Source organism: Paroedura picta, chromosome 15 (assembly GCF_049243985.1).
Source record: "Paroedura picta isolate Pp20150507F chromosome 15, Ppicta_v3.0, whole genome shotgun sequence".
NCBI classification, from domain to species: domain Eukaryota; kingdom Metazoa; phylum Chordata; class Lepidosauria; order Squamata; family Gekkonidae; genus Paroedura; species Paroedura picta.
The window spans coordinates 2,265,027-2,278,765 of record NC_135383.1 but is presented as its reverse complement, the minus strand read 5'-3'; the positions used below and the strand labels follow the sequence as shown (position 1 = coordinate 2,278,765).

General features: G+C 49.4%; 1 protein-coding gene across 1 annotated transcript in view; it reads left to right on the top strand.

The window, feature by feature from the left end:
- Positions 1-13,739, top strand: part of PEX14 (peroxisomal biogenesis factor 14) — an 88,676-nt gene that overhangs the window by 64,312 nt on the left and 10,625 nt on the right. Inside the window, exon 4 of the mRNA XM_077312330.1 lies at positions 7,260-7,382. Within this exon, the coding sequence (XP_077168445.1) occupies positions 7,260-7,382 (123 nt within the window). The remainder of the gene's footprint in view (positions 1-7,259; positions 7,383-13,739) is intronic.

The following is a 13,739-nucleotide window of genomic DNA, read 5'->3' as shown; positions in this document are numbered from 1 at the left end:
TAAACAAGGCCCGCCTGGATCAGGTGGCTCAGAATAATACAGGCTAATGAAATACAGCCCAGCTTTCCATTACTGTTAGTTTTTACAGTGTCGTCATTACGTGTAATTTATGTTTAAAAAATTCAATTTTATACAAGGCTCTGGGAAATAGGGGTCTGCAGGTCACCCGACGACTTTTAACGGCTTTGGGGTTGGGGGGGGGGAATGTGTCAGGGGGAGAGAGAGGGAAAAGAGAGAGAGAGAGAGAGAGAGAGAGAGATCTTGCACCCATGCAGGCAGGAAAAGGCTATCCAATTAAATAAATAAAAACAGCTTTTTAAAAAAGTCAGGGTTTTTTTTGCCCTTGTTCCCCCCCACCCCACCCTCCTTTCCCTTCCCTTGATATCCCCCCTCCCTGGAGGTCTGTTTTATCTGTCATTTTTAGAAAGCCTTTTGCACTTTATAAAAAGTGGGGCTTGCCTTCAGTTCTAGGGCAAGAGGGCCGGTTATTTGAAAGGCAGGTGGCTGCCTGCTCAGACACGCAGAGTCTTCCGCCCATCAATCAACTCGGAGGTCCTGTAAATGACTGGGGAGCAGGGGGGGGAGCGAACAGGGCCGAGGAGATACTTAACAACCTTTCCCAAACTCTCGCCCCCCCCCTGACATTGGCATCCTCGCCTTCATTTACACCTCGTTTTAATATAGACTCCCAAAAGCTCAGCCAACGAGGCAAAACCGACACCAGGAAAGCAGACCGCTCTGCTTAACCCTTCCCTCCCAGGTGGCACTAGCCTTTTTAACCGAATCCCACACAGTTAAACCGTTTCTTGTTTTGCAGAGGGGAAAGAAAATGCATGCCCTGTTCAGTCTCAAATTCAGCACCTGCTCTGTCGGCCTGGACAAACGGGGCATTTGTTCCAGGAGTGAGACCCTCCCAAGGGGCTTGGTACATGGAAACTGGTCAGCCTAGACCAGCGGTCCCTCCTAGTTGTCACTTGGTTTCCCGAGAGTGGCTGGCCACTGCAGGCAACTTTCTAAGTTGGATTTCTGGAAGTGGGCGTTGGACATGGGTAGGACAATCTCGCTTGTGATGGTTGACCAGTCACCTTCAATAACGGTGTCATCCAGGATAGATTCAGATGGGTCGCCATGTTGGTCTGGAGTAGTACAATGAAATCAGAGTCCGGAGGCACCTTTAAGACCAACAAAGATTTATTCACGGCGTGAGCTTTTGTCAGACGAAGGGTGCTTGCACTCGAAAGCTCACGCCTTGAATTAATCTTTGTTGGTTTTAAAGGTGCCCCTGCTGGACTCTGATTTCATGGTGTCATCCAGGTGTGGGTTCAAGCCGTTGGCCGTCAGCCTGTGCCTACCCTCATCGCTGAAGTTTCTGATATGGGTTACGATCCTGGCTGCTCTTGGCTTTGCCGAAGCCTCCCTTCGATCATTGCTGCTGCAGTTGTGGTCGGGCGGTTCTCGTGATTCTGTTGTCTGGCTTGGGAAAGGAGGAAGCTACAGCATTCGACATTGCTTGGCTTTGTCCCCGTTAGGCACCTGTAATACGAGGATAATTACAGTCTACTTTACAGGGCTGTTGTAGGAGTGACGTTCTCCTCCCCACTAATTGTGAACCTCTCTCTCTCCTTCCTTCCTTCCTTCCTTCCTTCCTTCCTTCCTTCCTTCCTTCCTTCCTTCCTTCCTTCCTTCCTTCCTTCCTTCCTTCCTTCCCTCCCTCCCTCCCTCCCTCCCTCCCTCCCTTCATTAGTCAAGATTGCTAATTGGAGCCTCCCTGTTCAGAGGCAGCATACCTCAGAACAACCGCTTCTCAAGGGTTGTGAGCTTTGTAGTAGCCCACCTCTGCAGAAAACAGGATGCTGGACTAGAGGGGCCCTTGGTCTGATGAACGCACAGGGAGCTGCCTTATACTAAATGAGACCATCCATCCATGTCAGTCTAGGGTTGTGCAATTCGGCCGCCGTAGCAGCCATTCACTTTGGTGGTCGAATCACACACCCCCTGGACTCTACTCAGAGTAGCAGCAGGTCTCCGGGGGCTCAGGCAGAGGTTTTTCCCGTGCCCACCTGCCTGGGCTTTTAACTGGAGATGCTGGGGATTGAATCTGGGATCTGGCACAAGCCAAGCAGAGGCTCTTCCCCTCCCTTCTTCTCACATCTTCTCTCAGAGAAAGAGAGAGAGGGAATCTGTGCCCCCCATTCTCAGCACTCCCCATGCCCAGACCTCTCTGCTAGCGTGACTGAGGCTGGGATGCAGCTGCAGCAGGGGGTGAGGGGGTGGGGGTGGGTGGATTCAGCCCAAATCAGCTGCCTCCACGAAGAGGAGGACAAATGCACAGGGACATTTTTGTTGACCTTACTTTTTTAAAACTACAGAACCTTGAAGGATGAAATTGCCCTGGCAGGGCTTCCTTAGATCAGAGGACACTGCGCCTTTGACCCCACCAAAGTGTATTTTAAACTCTGCTGGACCTTTTGCCGTCTGCAAAAGGCCAGGCTGAAGGAAGGATGAGAGAAACCTCCTGGTTTTTTTAGGAAGGAAGATGACGGGCCTGCACGCAAAGCTGACTGCAAGATTAAGCCGGGAATCAGGAGGTCACCGTGAACTTGCCGGTCTCGGGCAAACTGTTTATTTTCTCTCTCCGTCAGTCATGTCCCGAGAGTCAGCTTGCTATAGTGGTTAGGAGTGCGGATTCTAATCTGGCAAGATGGGTTGGATTCCCCGCTCCCCCACATGCAGCCAGCTGGGTGACCTTGAGCTAGTCGCAGCACTGATAAAGCTGTTCTGACCGAGCAGAAATCTCAGGGCTCTCTCAGCCTCACCCACCTCACAGGGTGTCTGTGGTGGGGAGAGGAAAGGGAAGGCGATTGGAAGCCCCTTTGAGACTCCTTCAGGGAGAGAAAAGCGGCTTATAAGAACTAACTCTCCTTCCTCCTCCTCCTCCATCTGCAATGTGGGAATCCTGAGCTACCTTGTAGAGCTGTTGGAAAGATAACAAGAGAACAGGATGCTTCGAATACTAGGTGGTTCTGTATTTTCACACTATTATGCATGTCTGTTCCTTATCGCAGCTTCTGTTCCGGCACAAAGGGTTTTTAATGGTGGTTTGTTATTGGGCTCCTCAACCGGGCTTTCTTCCTGAATTACTGACATGTACTGCAGGTTTCCAAGAGCAGGGGCTTGGTGCTCCAGAACTGTGAAAAATTCCCTGCACTTCTTTTGTTGAAACTTACAGGGCGGGGAGGGTGTTCAAGAGCAACATTAAGGGTTTGGGGGGGGGGGGAGAGGCTGATTTCCTGACAAAAGAAGCAAGGGCTTGACTCACCTGTGAGCAATTAAGGGCTTCCTGGGTCTAGGAAGTAGACCAGATGGAAGGAGTGGGGGTGGAGTGGGGCCGAAGGGTGAGGGGAGGGGAGGAAAAGCTGGCAAAGTGGGGGGCCACTAGGGTGAAGGAGTAAGCAGACAGGGAGATCTGGGACGGAGGGGTCTGGCAGGCAGAAATGTACGACTCTGGGAAATAATAAAGCTGTGGAGGCAACCCCCCCTTTTCCCCCCTATTTTCCAGAAAAACAATCCCTTTTTTTAAAGTCAAACTGTGCTGTTTTGGCTACTTAGGAAGCTTAGTTTTATTCCAACAAATCCACTTATGCCTGGTGTTAAGATTCAGAGCCTCGTATCTTTCTTTGCACCAGCCGGGAGAATGAGGGAGTGGGGGAAATAAGAATTTCAAAAAAAGGAAATTTAAACGAATGGGGTTTAAGAGCCATCTCTGGATGCAGCGGGAGTTGTTCAGAAACTTTTTAAAACTATGCAAAACTATGGATCAGTTCAATGTAAGGTTGCCAGTGATTGACACCTGGAGTTCTCACACTTATTACACCTGGTCTCCAGACAATAGCGATCAATTTCCCTGGAGGACGGCCCCCCCCCGCCCCAAATCCCACCCACTCCTGGCTCCACCCCCAAAGTCTCCAGGTATTTTGTAACCCAGTTGGCAACGCAGCCCCATTGGCTACAGAGTCCCTGACTGAATGGTTTTCATGATTAATATGACAAAGGACCCATTCCTTTAGAAAAAATCCAAAGTGTTTAGCGGAAGAAGAAGAAGAATTGGTTTTCATGCCCCGCTTTTCACCCCCTGAAAGAGTCCTGGAACTGCTTCCCTTCCTTTCCCCAGAACAGACACACGGTGAGGTTGGTGGGGATCTGAGAGCTGGGACTAGCCCAAGGTCGCCCAGTGGGGAATCCATCCCAGTTCTCCAGATTAGAGGCTGCCACTTTTAACCACTGCAACCATGCTGGCTCTCCAGTTTAGAAACGGAACCGAACGAAACATTGTGAAAAGGTACGTTTTGGAAGGGGAGGAGAGGGGAGGGGTTATTTTTAGCGCCTCAAAATCCTGCGAAATTTCAGCTCAGCCCTTAAAATGTTCCTCAAAAAGAGCGACCAAATAATTCTTCCGTGAGGCCCTGCAAATCAGTGCAACTTGACCTCTACAGACAGCAAAAATATTTTAAGGTGTTAAGAAAATGAAGGGCTAATCCGTCCACAGACAGCTTCTTGGAGGGAGGGGGCTGAGGGAGAGGAAGAGAGGAGGGGGCAGGTCACGTTCTGTTTTTCCTCGCATCCTTCTCTCTGTCTCAGTCCTTGCTCCGTACCCTCTGCGGTTATTTTATTCCTTGCAGATAGCAATCAACTGGAAGGAAGTCTGTGTCTAATTTGCATGAGATTATTTAAAACAAAAAAAAGAGTCTGCATTAGTCAGGGTGATGGTAAACAACACCAAGCCTTTGCCTCCTTATAATATCGCGGCTCAGCGTGGCTTTCAAGGCCAAATGTAATTCACTTACAATTGGCAGCTCTCCTCCGTGCTCCTTTTGACCTTTTGGGATCGTGGTGGGTCAAGATACTCCCCAGCAGATCTAAAAGGTTCGCCTCTCGGAGGCGGGGTTGAGCAGCAGAGACAAGTGTGACCCGGTAGGCGTCTGTAGGTAGGAACCGGTTCCGTAGGGTGGGTCATTGTGCTCAGGGACCTTGTGGAGGGCAGTGCAGACTTCAGACCTGTTGAAGAGTCAGGTTTCCAAGTCTGGGGCCCTTCTACAAAACAGTCTAAAGCCTGAAGACGGTGCATAAGAACTGCGGATCGGACTGAGATCCATCTGCCCCACTGTACTGCTGCCGGAAATGGTATCTAACATCCAGTGCTGTATTGTCCGTATCTCCGGAGCGTTCCCCATCGCCTTCTTAAGAGGATTCCCAATGAAAACAGCAGTGCTTTCCCTAATCCTATTGTTGCTGGCTAATATGACTAGATTAATGCAAGAAACAAATTTTCATCCATTTTATCCCACCCAAACAGGACGCAAGCGTGGGATAAAAGATTCCCAGATTCCCAGATTCTCTGGCAGATTTTGTGCAAGGGGAAGAATCTGGGTTGGTTTTTAGGGACCCCCTTTCATCATGCACAAATTAGCAGTAATTGCAAGCCTTTCCTGTCTGATCCATAACGGTCTTTGATTTCCACAAGTGCAGCCACCCACCTCTTAACTCGCTTGAAACAGGGAAGCTTAGAGTTTTAATTTGCTATTTTTTAAAAAATGGTGTTCTTTCTCCAGCAGCTCTTTCTGTCATTGCTCCTCTCCTGGCCTTGTGTTGCCATCAGCAGAATGCTCTTCTTCTCCCTCCTCCTGCTGGCTTTCCTAGCAAGCACTTTCTCCCTGCCGGAAAAGGCAAAGCAGCTGTGCGGCTTCCTTCCCAGATGTTGGTCAGCAGCTGGTTCCCTTTCTTTTCCTCTCTCCCCCCTCTCGTTGGCCAAATCCGTTCCAGATGTTGTGGCCGGTGCAGATGGGAGGCCCAGAATTCTCCGCGTAGTGCCAGTGTGGGCCGGCTGGCCAAGCGGCAGTCTTTTCAAACGGGGCCGTAAACTTGGTTTCTGAAAGTTCTGCCTCTGATCTGTTCCGTTTCAGCTTTATTTCCTCCTGGTCTTCTGCATCCCATTCATGCTAATCACAGTCAGACCTGATTCTTTCTTCCCTGCTCCTTCCCCCTTCCCCCTTTTTTTATTTCTGCATTTGTCATAAAATAAAGCAAATTATTCCCATCTTCAGAAACGATCTAGACTAATTAGTCGTCTAACCCAATAATTAGCTTTTTGTTTCTCTGTCTGTTTTCCTGCATTATTGTTAGTTTTCTCCCCACTCTGGGCTGTTGTTGATCTTCCTTTTTTTTTTTATATACCATTACAGATTAAAATGAGGCACATTTGCAGTTGATGGTATATGTTCTCTTTTCTTTCGGGGTTTTTTTTTTCGGGGTAAGAATGGGGAATTGCAATAGAAAAGCTACTTCAAAAGCAGCCATAAACTCAAAGATAAATTAAGGAAATTGAATGAGCCACATTTGGGAAGTGGCGTCGGAGGCTAATACTCTGTCGCTTAAGGTTAAATTGCAGCAACTAAGACAGCCCCCCCCCCCCCGCCAGCCTGAGAAGCCAAATTTCAGGAACAGCACTCTGCTGCCAAACTTTCCCCCGAGTCCTTTGCTAGGGACACCAGCACCCAAAGGCTCAACCTAGCTGGGTGCTGGGAAGTGCAGTCAAGTCATGGTGAGGAGACGTCTGGAGGTAGTTTGCCATGGCCTGCTTCTGCATAGTGACCCTGGTCTTTTTGGGTGGTCTCCCATCTGAGCACTAACCAGGGCTGCCCCTGCTTAGCTTCCAAGATCTGTCAAGGCTGAGCTGACCTGGCTTACGTACGATGAATCTGTCCCCATTTGCCAGCCCCTGTTTTCCGGCCCTTGTCCCCGAGTCATGACTGCCCCAGGCTGGCCTAACACGAGACGTGGACCCAGGCATGTCACCGGTACTGGTCCCCTTGAGTGGGGGGTCCAGGTTTCCCCACCATGGTCATATGATCGAGGCGAGGGCCAGGCAGAACCCATCCAAGCAAAGGGAGGGGGGATAGGACTGAGCAGAGCAGCCCAAGCACTTCCTGGCCCCTGCTGGAGTGATCTAGTCTTACCGAGGAGGGAGGGGACTGAGGGGGATGATCCAGGGCTATGGGGAGCCAGGTAAGTCGGAAAAACATAGTCATGAGTTCGAACCATTTCTGGCAGTGGGCCCCCCCCCTTCTCGCCCCACTTTCTGCTCCAGTCTCTTGCTTCCTTGCCCTACCCGGAAGAGAACGCCAGGTGGAAACGAGGACAAACGGAGGTGCCAAGGAAGCAAAGGTGCACAAAATGATCTGCATTTCCTTTTTTCCCACCAGGCCTGACAGATGATGAAATCGAAGTCGCGTTCCAGCAGTCGGGCACTGCCAAAGACGAGCCGCAGCATCAGGGCCTTTCGACTCAGTTGGTACCAACTCAGACCCCTCCCCTTGCGCCATACAGTAAGTGACTCCCGAATAGTCGCCCCATGTTTTTAAATTCCCGACACACTCAAGCCCATTCGTGTTTCTCCCGCAGTACCTACATCTAACTGAGAGCCAGCGTCATGTGATGGCTAGAGTGTCGGAATAGGAACAGTGAGTTCTGGGTTCGAATCCCCACTCTGCCATAGAGGTTTGCTGGGTGACCGCAGGCCAGTCACATTCTCTCAGCCTGACCTACCTCACAGAGTTGTTCTGAGGATAAAATGTTGAATGGGAGAATGAAGAGTTGTTTTTAATACCCCACTTGTACCTTGCTTTTATACCCGAAGGAGTCTCAAAGCAGATTACGATCACCTTCCCTTCCCCTCCCCACAACAGGCATACTGTGAGGCAGGTGAGGGTTGATTCCCTGCTCCTCCACACGCAGCCAGCCGGGGGACCGTGGGCTACTCACAGTCTTTTTAGAGCTCTGTTTGCATGAACTGCTCTAAAAGGACTGTGACTAGCCCACGGTCCCCCGGCTGGCTGCGTGTGGAGGAGCAGGGAATCAAACGTGGCTCTCCAAGTTAGAGACGGCCACTCTGAACCACGACCCCACACTGGATCTTGAGGTAAGACACTGGGTTTCCGTTGGGGGAGAACAACGACCCCGTACGTGAAGTACATTTTAAAAAATAAAATTCCTGAAAACGGTGACTTTGTAGTCACAGTTGCGGAAATATATGAGAGTGAGGAAACTGTTGCAGGTTCGGATGAGAGGAAGCAATTTAAAAAATAGAGAGAGAGGAAAAATAAAAGGCTGTTGGACTAGATGGACCACTGGTCTGAACCGGAGGACGCTCCTCACCTTCTCATGAACTTGAGCCAGCAGCGTTGTGCAGCTGCAGAAAAGGCAAATGCAGTTCTAGGTTGCCACTTTAGGCTGCGTTAATAGAAGCAGAGCATCCAAGTCGTGAGACGTAATAGGCCCTCTTGATTACACGCTGGTCAGCTTTGGCAGGAGGATGCTGTCCAGTTCTAGGGGCCTCAGCAGGCGGTGAAGATGGTTTTATAGGGAGTGGTTAAAACCTGGAGAAAAGAAGGTTGCTGGGAGGTGTGATTGTGCTCCAGCTGCCTGTAGGGCTCACACATGGAAGAAGGCAGAGGTGCAATCCCTTGCTTTGTGCAAGATGGCCTTGAAGGGACCTTCCAACACCAAGAGGTGTGTGAGTGAGACCAAAGTGCAGGTGTTGAGCACCACTTTCCAAGTGTGACTGATCTCCTGCATCTCTCTGTGTTTGGTCTTTGGTGGTTCAGGCCAGGAAGGACCAGCACTTTGTGGAGATTTTGCACGTTTTAACCCAGGGGTAGTCAAACTGCGGCCCTCCAGATGTCCATGGACTACAATTCCCAGAAGCCCCTGCCAGCATTCGCTGGCAGGGGCTTCTGGGAATTGTGGTCCATGGACATCTGGAGGGCCGCAGTTTGACTACCCCTGTTTTAACCAGACAGGTTGGTCTATCGGGGTGGCCAAACTGTGGCTCTCCAGAGGCCCATGGACTACAATAGTTTGCCCACCCCTGGCTCTAGTGTTTAATTGTTTTTAAAGCCACAGGACGCTGTGGCTTTCGTTGTCTCCTGCGGCCATGAATTCCATAAGTTAATTGCCTGCTTGCTTTATTATTTTATGTTGATATATTTTTAAAAATGTGTCTTTTGGCTCCGTAGGAGCTCTCTGGATCCTCCAGATTTCATAAATGAAAAGTTAAATCCAGCATCGTGAGAAGAAGTGTTATTATTGCCTTGTTAATTACTTTCCTCCTCATTTCTCGTCCTAGCAGAAGTACCCAGGGAATGTTGAGAAGTTAACATTCCCTTATTTATTCAAAGCCTTTTGCAGAAAATCCAGGAACAGCGGCCGTGTTAAGTAACAGTCTTATTAGGACAATCAGATTGTCCCAAATAAACCAGCAAAGTTTTGGGGTTCTCCAGAACATTCCTTCCCCCCACCCCCGCATCATTAGTCAATAAAAAAATAAAAAAATATAATGGTGGGAGTTGGGGGAGCAAATGATGTTTTGGGCATGATGGAACAGCCAAAATGCTGCATTTTGTAGCAGTCTCAAAGTGAAGAATGCAAGTCTTGCAAACTTGGGTGAGAATAGGTGGTGGTTTGAGAAGCAAAGGAACGAAACGGTAACCGGACGCTCTGAAAGCGATCCAGCCCTGGTTCAGCTCTGTCTGCAGTGCCAGTCAAAACACCCAGTCCCCCTGCAAAGCAGAGTGAGAAAGACTCATGCATTATTTCTTAGCCTTTCTCCGATCGCGTGCGTAGCGTAGCCAGGGGATCCCATTAAATTACTCTGTAATATTATTTTAACTGCTGTTTTGATGTAGAAATACTTTAATGTTTTGAGGGCCTTCTGCCTTGAGGGCCCTGTTTGAATGGGAAGGGGGCACAGAAATGTTTTAAATAAAATGTGGACATCGATAAGAGAGAGGACAGATAGAGGCAAGTCACTTCGGGTTCCTGTTGCGTAAAAAGGCAGGGTATAAATGAAACCATTTTTAAATTTCTTTATAGAGATAAGCACACAAGGCAGGCTGTTGATGAGAGGTTGCAAAGCTGCGGGAGACTCCAGACCAGGGGTAGTCATTCGCTGGCAGGGGCTCCTGGGAATTGTAGTCCATGGACATCTGGAGGGCCGCAGTTTGACTACCCCTGCTCCAGACAGTGGTCACTGAGCTCCCCAAGCCAAGACAGCTGCAGTTCCTCATCTTGGAATAGCTAACTGGAGGCAGTGAAGCAGGAGGCCTTCCCAGATGCCTTTTACCAGATTTGCAGAAATCCAGTTGCTTTGCAAGTTTTGTTTGAGATTGTGTAAAACTTAACGCTCAGTTCTCTCCGATGACAGGACAGTTGCCTCTCTCCTTCCGCGTTGGTTCCTCGGGCTGCGGGAGCACACATGTGAGCCGTCCCCCCCTGCACTTTCGCCAAGAGGTGTCAAAACTGCTTTTAAAAAAAGGAAGGCGCCCTCACCCTCTAACTCCTTGATTTTGATTAATATAGAGAAACAAGACTTGGGCTGAGTGATAATAAAACTGATAAATGACAGCTGAATTACTTGTAGCGGTAATTTATTACATAAAATATCTTTTATTTGACATGCGATTAGTTGCTGGAAGCATCACTCAATCTGACTAGTTTAAACAGGCACCAAAAGTGAGCCCCCCCCCTCCCTCCTACCACCACTCGAGGAGGAAGGAGGGACGCCAAAAGTGTCTGCTGCCGGCGTTATGAAATACACTAATCCAACAGTGAGGACAACTTTGACGCTAAGTGTTCAAATGATTGATGGGGCTTGTCTGAGCTATTCCCCGCCCCCCCTAGCCCCCCTCATTGCATGCAGATTCCAGGGAGTTCTTCCCCTCAGGTGCACCACAAGACTTTGTGTCACCCCTGCAATGTTCTCTGGCGTTTATGGCCTTCGTTTGTGGGTGATGATTCGCACCTTGACACCTGTTTAGAGTTCAACTTCCCCAGGGACCTGTTGCTGTTGAGTCAGCTGCATCTTCTCTGCTGGACCTTTGGCGCTGACAACAGGCCCTCGCTGGGGGCAAATGAGAAATGGTTTCCAGGCAGAGAAGCCTTATGGAAAACAAATCTCTTTAGGACACAAGTGTGAGTCCGAACTCATCTTCCCCATCCCAGTGAAAGAAAGAAAAGTAGACCGTGGGAGTCATAATTAGCTAAGTTTGCATAGAAATAAGCCACAGGAGGGGAGGCAGCAGATTTGGTCTAACCACATCAGAGCTCAGAAGCTAATCAGAGATGGGGGGTCCACCAAGGAAGACTCTGCAGAGAGAGGCATGGACAAACCACCAAGGAAGACTCTGCAGGGGAAGGGAATGGCAAACTACCCCTGCTTCTCTCTTGCCACGTTGCAAGCCCCTACCTGGGGTCGCTGTAAGTCAGCTGTGACTTGACGGCCCTGACGTTTGTATCCCAGCCATGTTTAGAGGCAGCGTACTTCACCATTGGGCATTGCCACGCTCTCTTTCCTTCACGCTCCGGTTTTGAAATTCTCCTAAGCATTTGACTGGCTCTGCTGGAAAGCTGGATGTGATGCCGGGGGGCTCACAGCCTGAACTTTTACCCACAGTTGCGACAAAATTCTTTTATCTGGCCGTTTTTTGCAGTCGAATATATACTTCAATAATAATATGTCAGACGTTAATCATGTGGATGGGCCAGTCTCGGACTATTCAGATTTCGTCAGGTTTGTCAGCCCTGGCTAATCTCTTCGTCTGCCCACAACAGGCGTCCTGCGAGGTAGGTGGGGCTGAGAGAGCTCTAACAGAACTGTTTTGCAAGAACAGCTCTAACAGGACTATGACTGGCCCAAGGTCACCCAGCTGGCTGCATGTGGGGGAGTGGGGTATCCAACCCAAGGCTCCAGATTGAGGCTGCCACTCTTAACCACAACACCAAAATGTCTCTTCAGTCCAGTCCAGACGAGATGCTGGACTAGATGGACCGCTGGCCTGATCCAGCAGGGCTCTTCTTGTATTTTTAATGAGCCCGTTTAAGACCCTGGGCTTATTCCAGTCCTAGAACATGGGAAGCATTGCCATGTTCACACACACATACACCAGCAGCTTGGTCCCTCGAACCAGCAGAGTTTCGGAGCACTGGCAGAGTTTGCACGCTTTCTCACACACATCCCATCCCCTGTTCTGTAATGCCAGAGAGTTTGGTGTGGAGTCCTTGCCGGGGTGATTCTGCACCAATTAGCTTCCCTCCCCCTTTCTCCTCTGCCTTTATTTTTTGCCAGAAGACAGAATTGTTTCACACATATCTAAAACGAGTAAAATGGCATTTCAGCTCCTTGTCTTTATAGACTCTCTGAACTTTCCGAAAGATCATCCCGGTCCCTTTTCATTAATAATGAAAACCAGGGGGCAATAAAATGTTCTTAGCGCGAGCAGTACAGGAACGGCGGGAGAGATGAAAGAGGTGAAAGGGCGATGCTGATGGAGTTTTTCTGTGCGGGGTTATGGGGAGACCCACAGGTGTCTTCAGAGTCCTCCCAGAGGTCACAGCCATTGGCACAGTGGGGGGGGGGCGTAATGCTTGAGCAAAAAGCTGGGGCACAGTTTGCAGGGAGTGGTGCAGGATTTAAGCAAGTGCTGAAAAGTAGCAATCTCACCGCAAGACAAATTTAGGAGACCCATTTCGAGTTTGGGTTGGGAAGTTTAGAGTCGACTCCAAGAATTGAAATTGTTTATGATATGTTTCAAGGAACTGGAGCTGGGCAACATGCATCTAAAAAAAATGACTAAATTAAGAGACATTCTTAAGAGAACCAGCATGGTGCAGTAGTTAAGAGCGGAAGAATCTTATCCGGAGAACCAGGTTTGATCGATTGATGGATCTGTCTGTCCATCAGTCTGTCACCCATATTGAGCCAATCGTCTTGGGGTGGCTTGCAACAATATATAATAAAACCATATATGAATACTGGCCTCAGCCATATGCCTGGTGGACGAGGTCTGTCTTGCAGGCCCTGCGGAACTATTGTCAGTTCCATCAGGGCCCTGATGTTCCCAGGGAGCTCATTCCACCTGGCAGGGGCCACAATTGAAAAGGTCAAGACCAGTCACACTTCTTTGAGGCTGGGGAACTACTAACCGGTTGGCAGCGATCACAGCTCCAAATCAGGACGTTTCTCCCAACCAAGTTTCTCCAAATAATTCCTGACAGTCTAGGGCAGGGGTAGTCAAACTGCGGCCCTCCAGATGTCCATGGACTACAATTCCCAGGAGCCCCCTGCCAGCGAATGCTGGCAGGGGGCTCCTGGGAATTGTAGTCCATGGACATCTGGAGGGCCGCAGTTTGACTACCCCTGGTCTAGGGTGATCGGTAGGTGTGAAACCGAGTTTCTCAAGCTGATTGCCTCAGTTTGAATATGCACATTTCGGTTTTCATGCTTACTCGTGAGAAGTAGCTGGATTCTTTTGCGTTCTCATCATTTTGCATTTCTACCGGCCAGATATTTCTCCCTAGAATGAATGCATTTTTTAAGCAATTGTTTTTGCACCGTTTGCAGATAATATTTTAAAAACTGGAGAATAATCAGCGACAGCAATAAAAACAAGGCAGTCTGCAACCAATGACCGTGGCAACGCTCCTCTCCTGCCTTCCCTCTCTCATGGACTGCAGCTAAGGATTCCTGGTTTGAAACCAACTCCTCATGGGTGACATCCAAATGAAATGCTGGCTAGCTGAGGCTTTGCCTACTCCCCACACCCTGGGATTCAGAGCCCGGACCAAACTGTGGAGCGCAACAAATTCCGATTTGGCTGGGCCCCTTTATTGGGACATTCCTAGGAGAT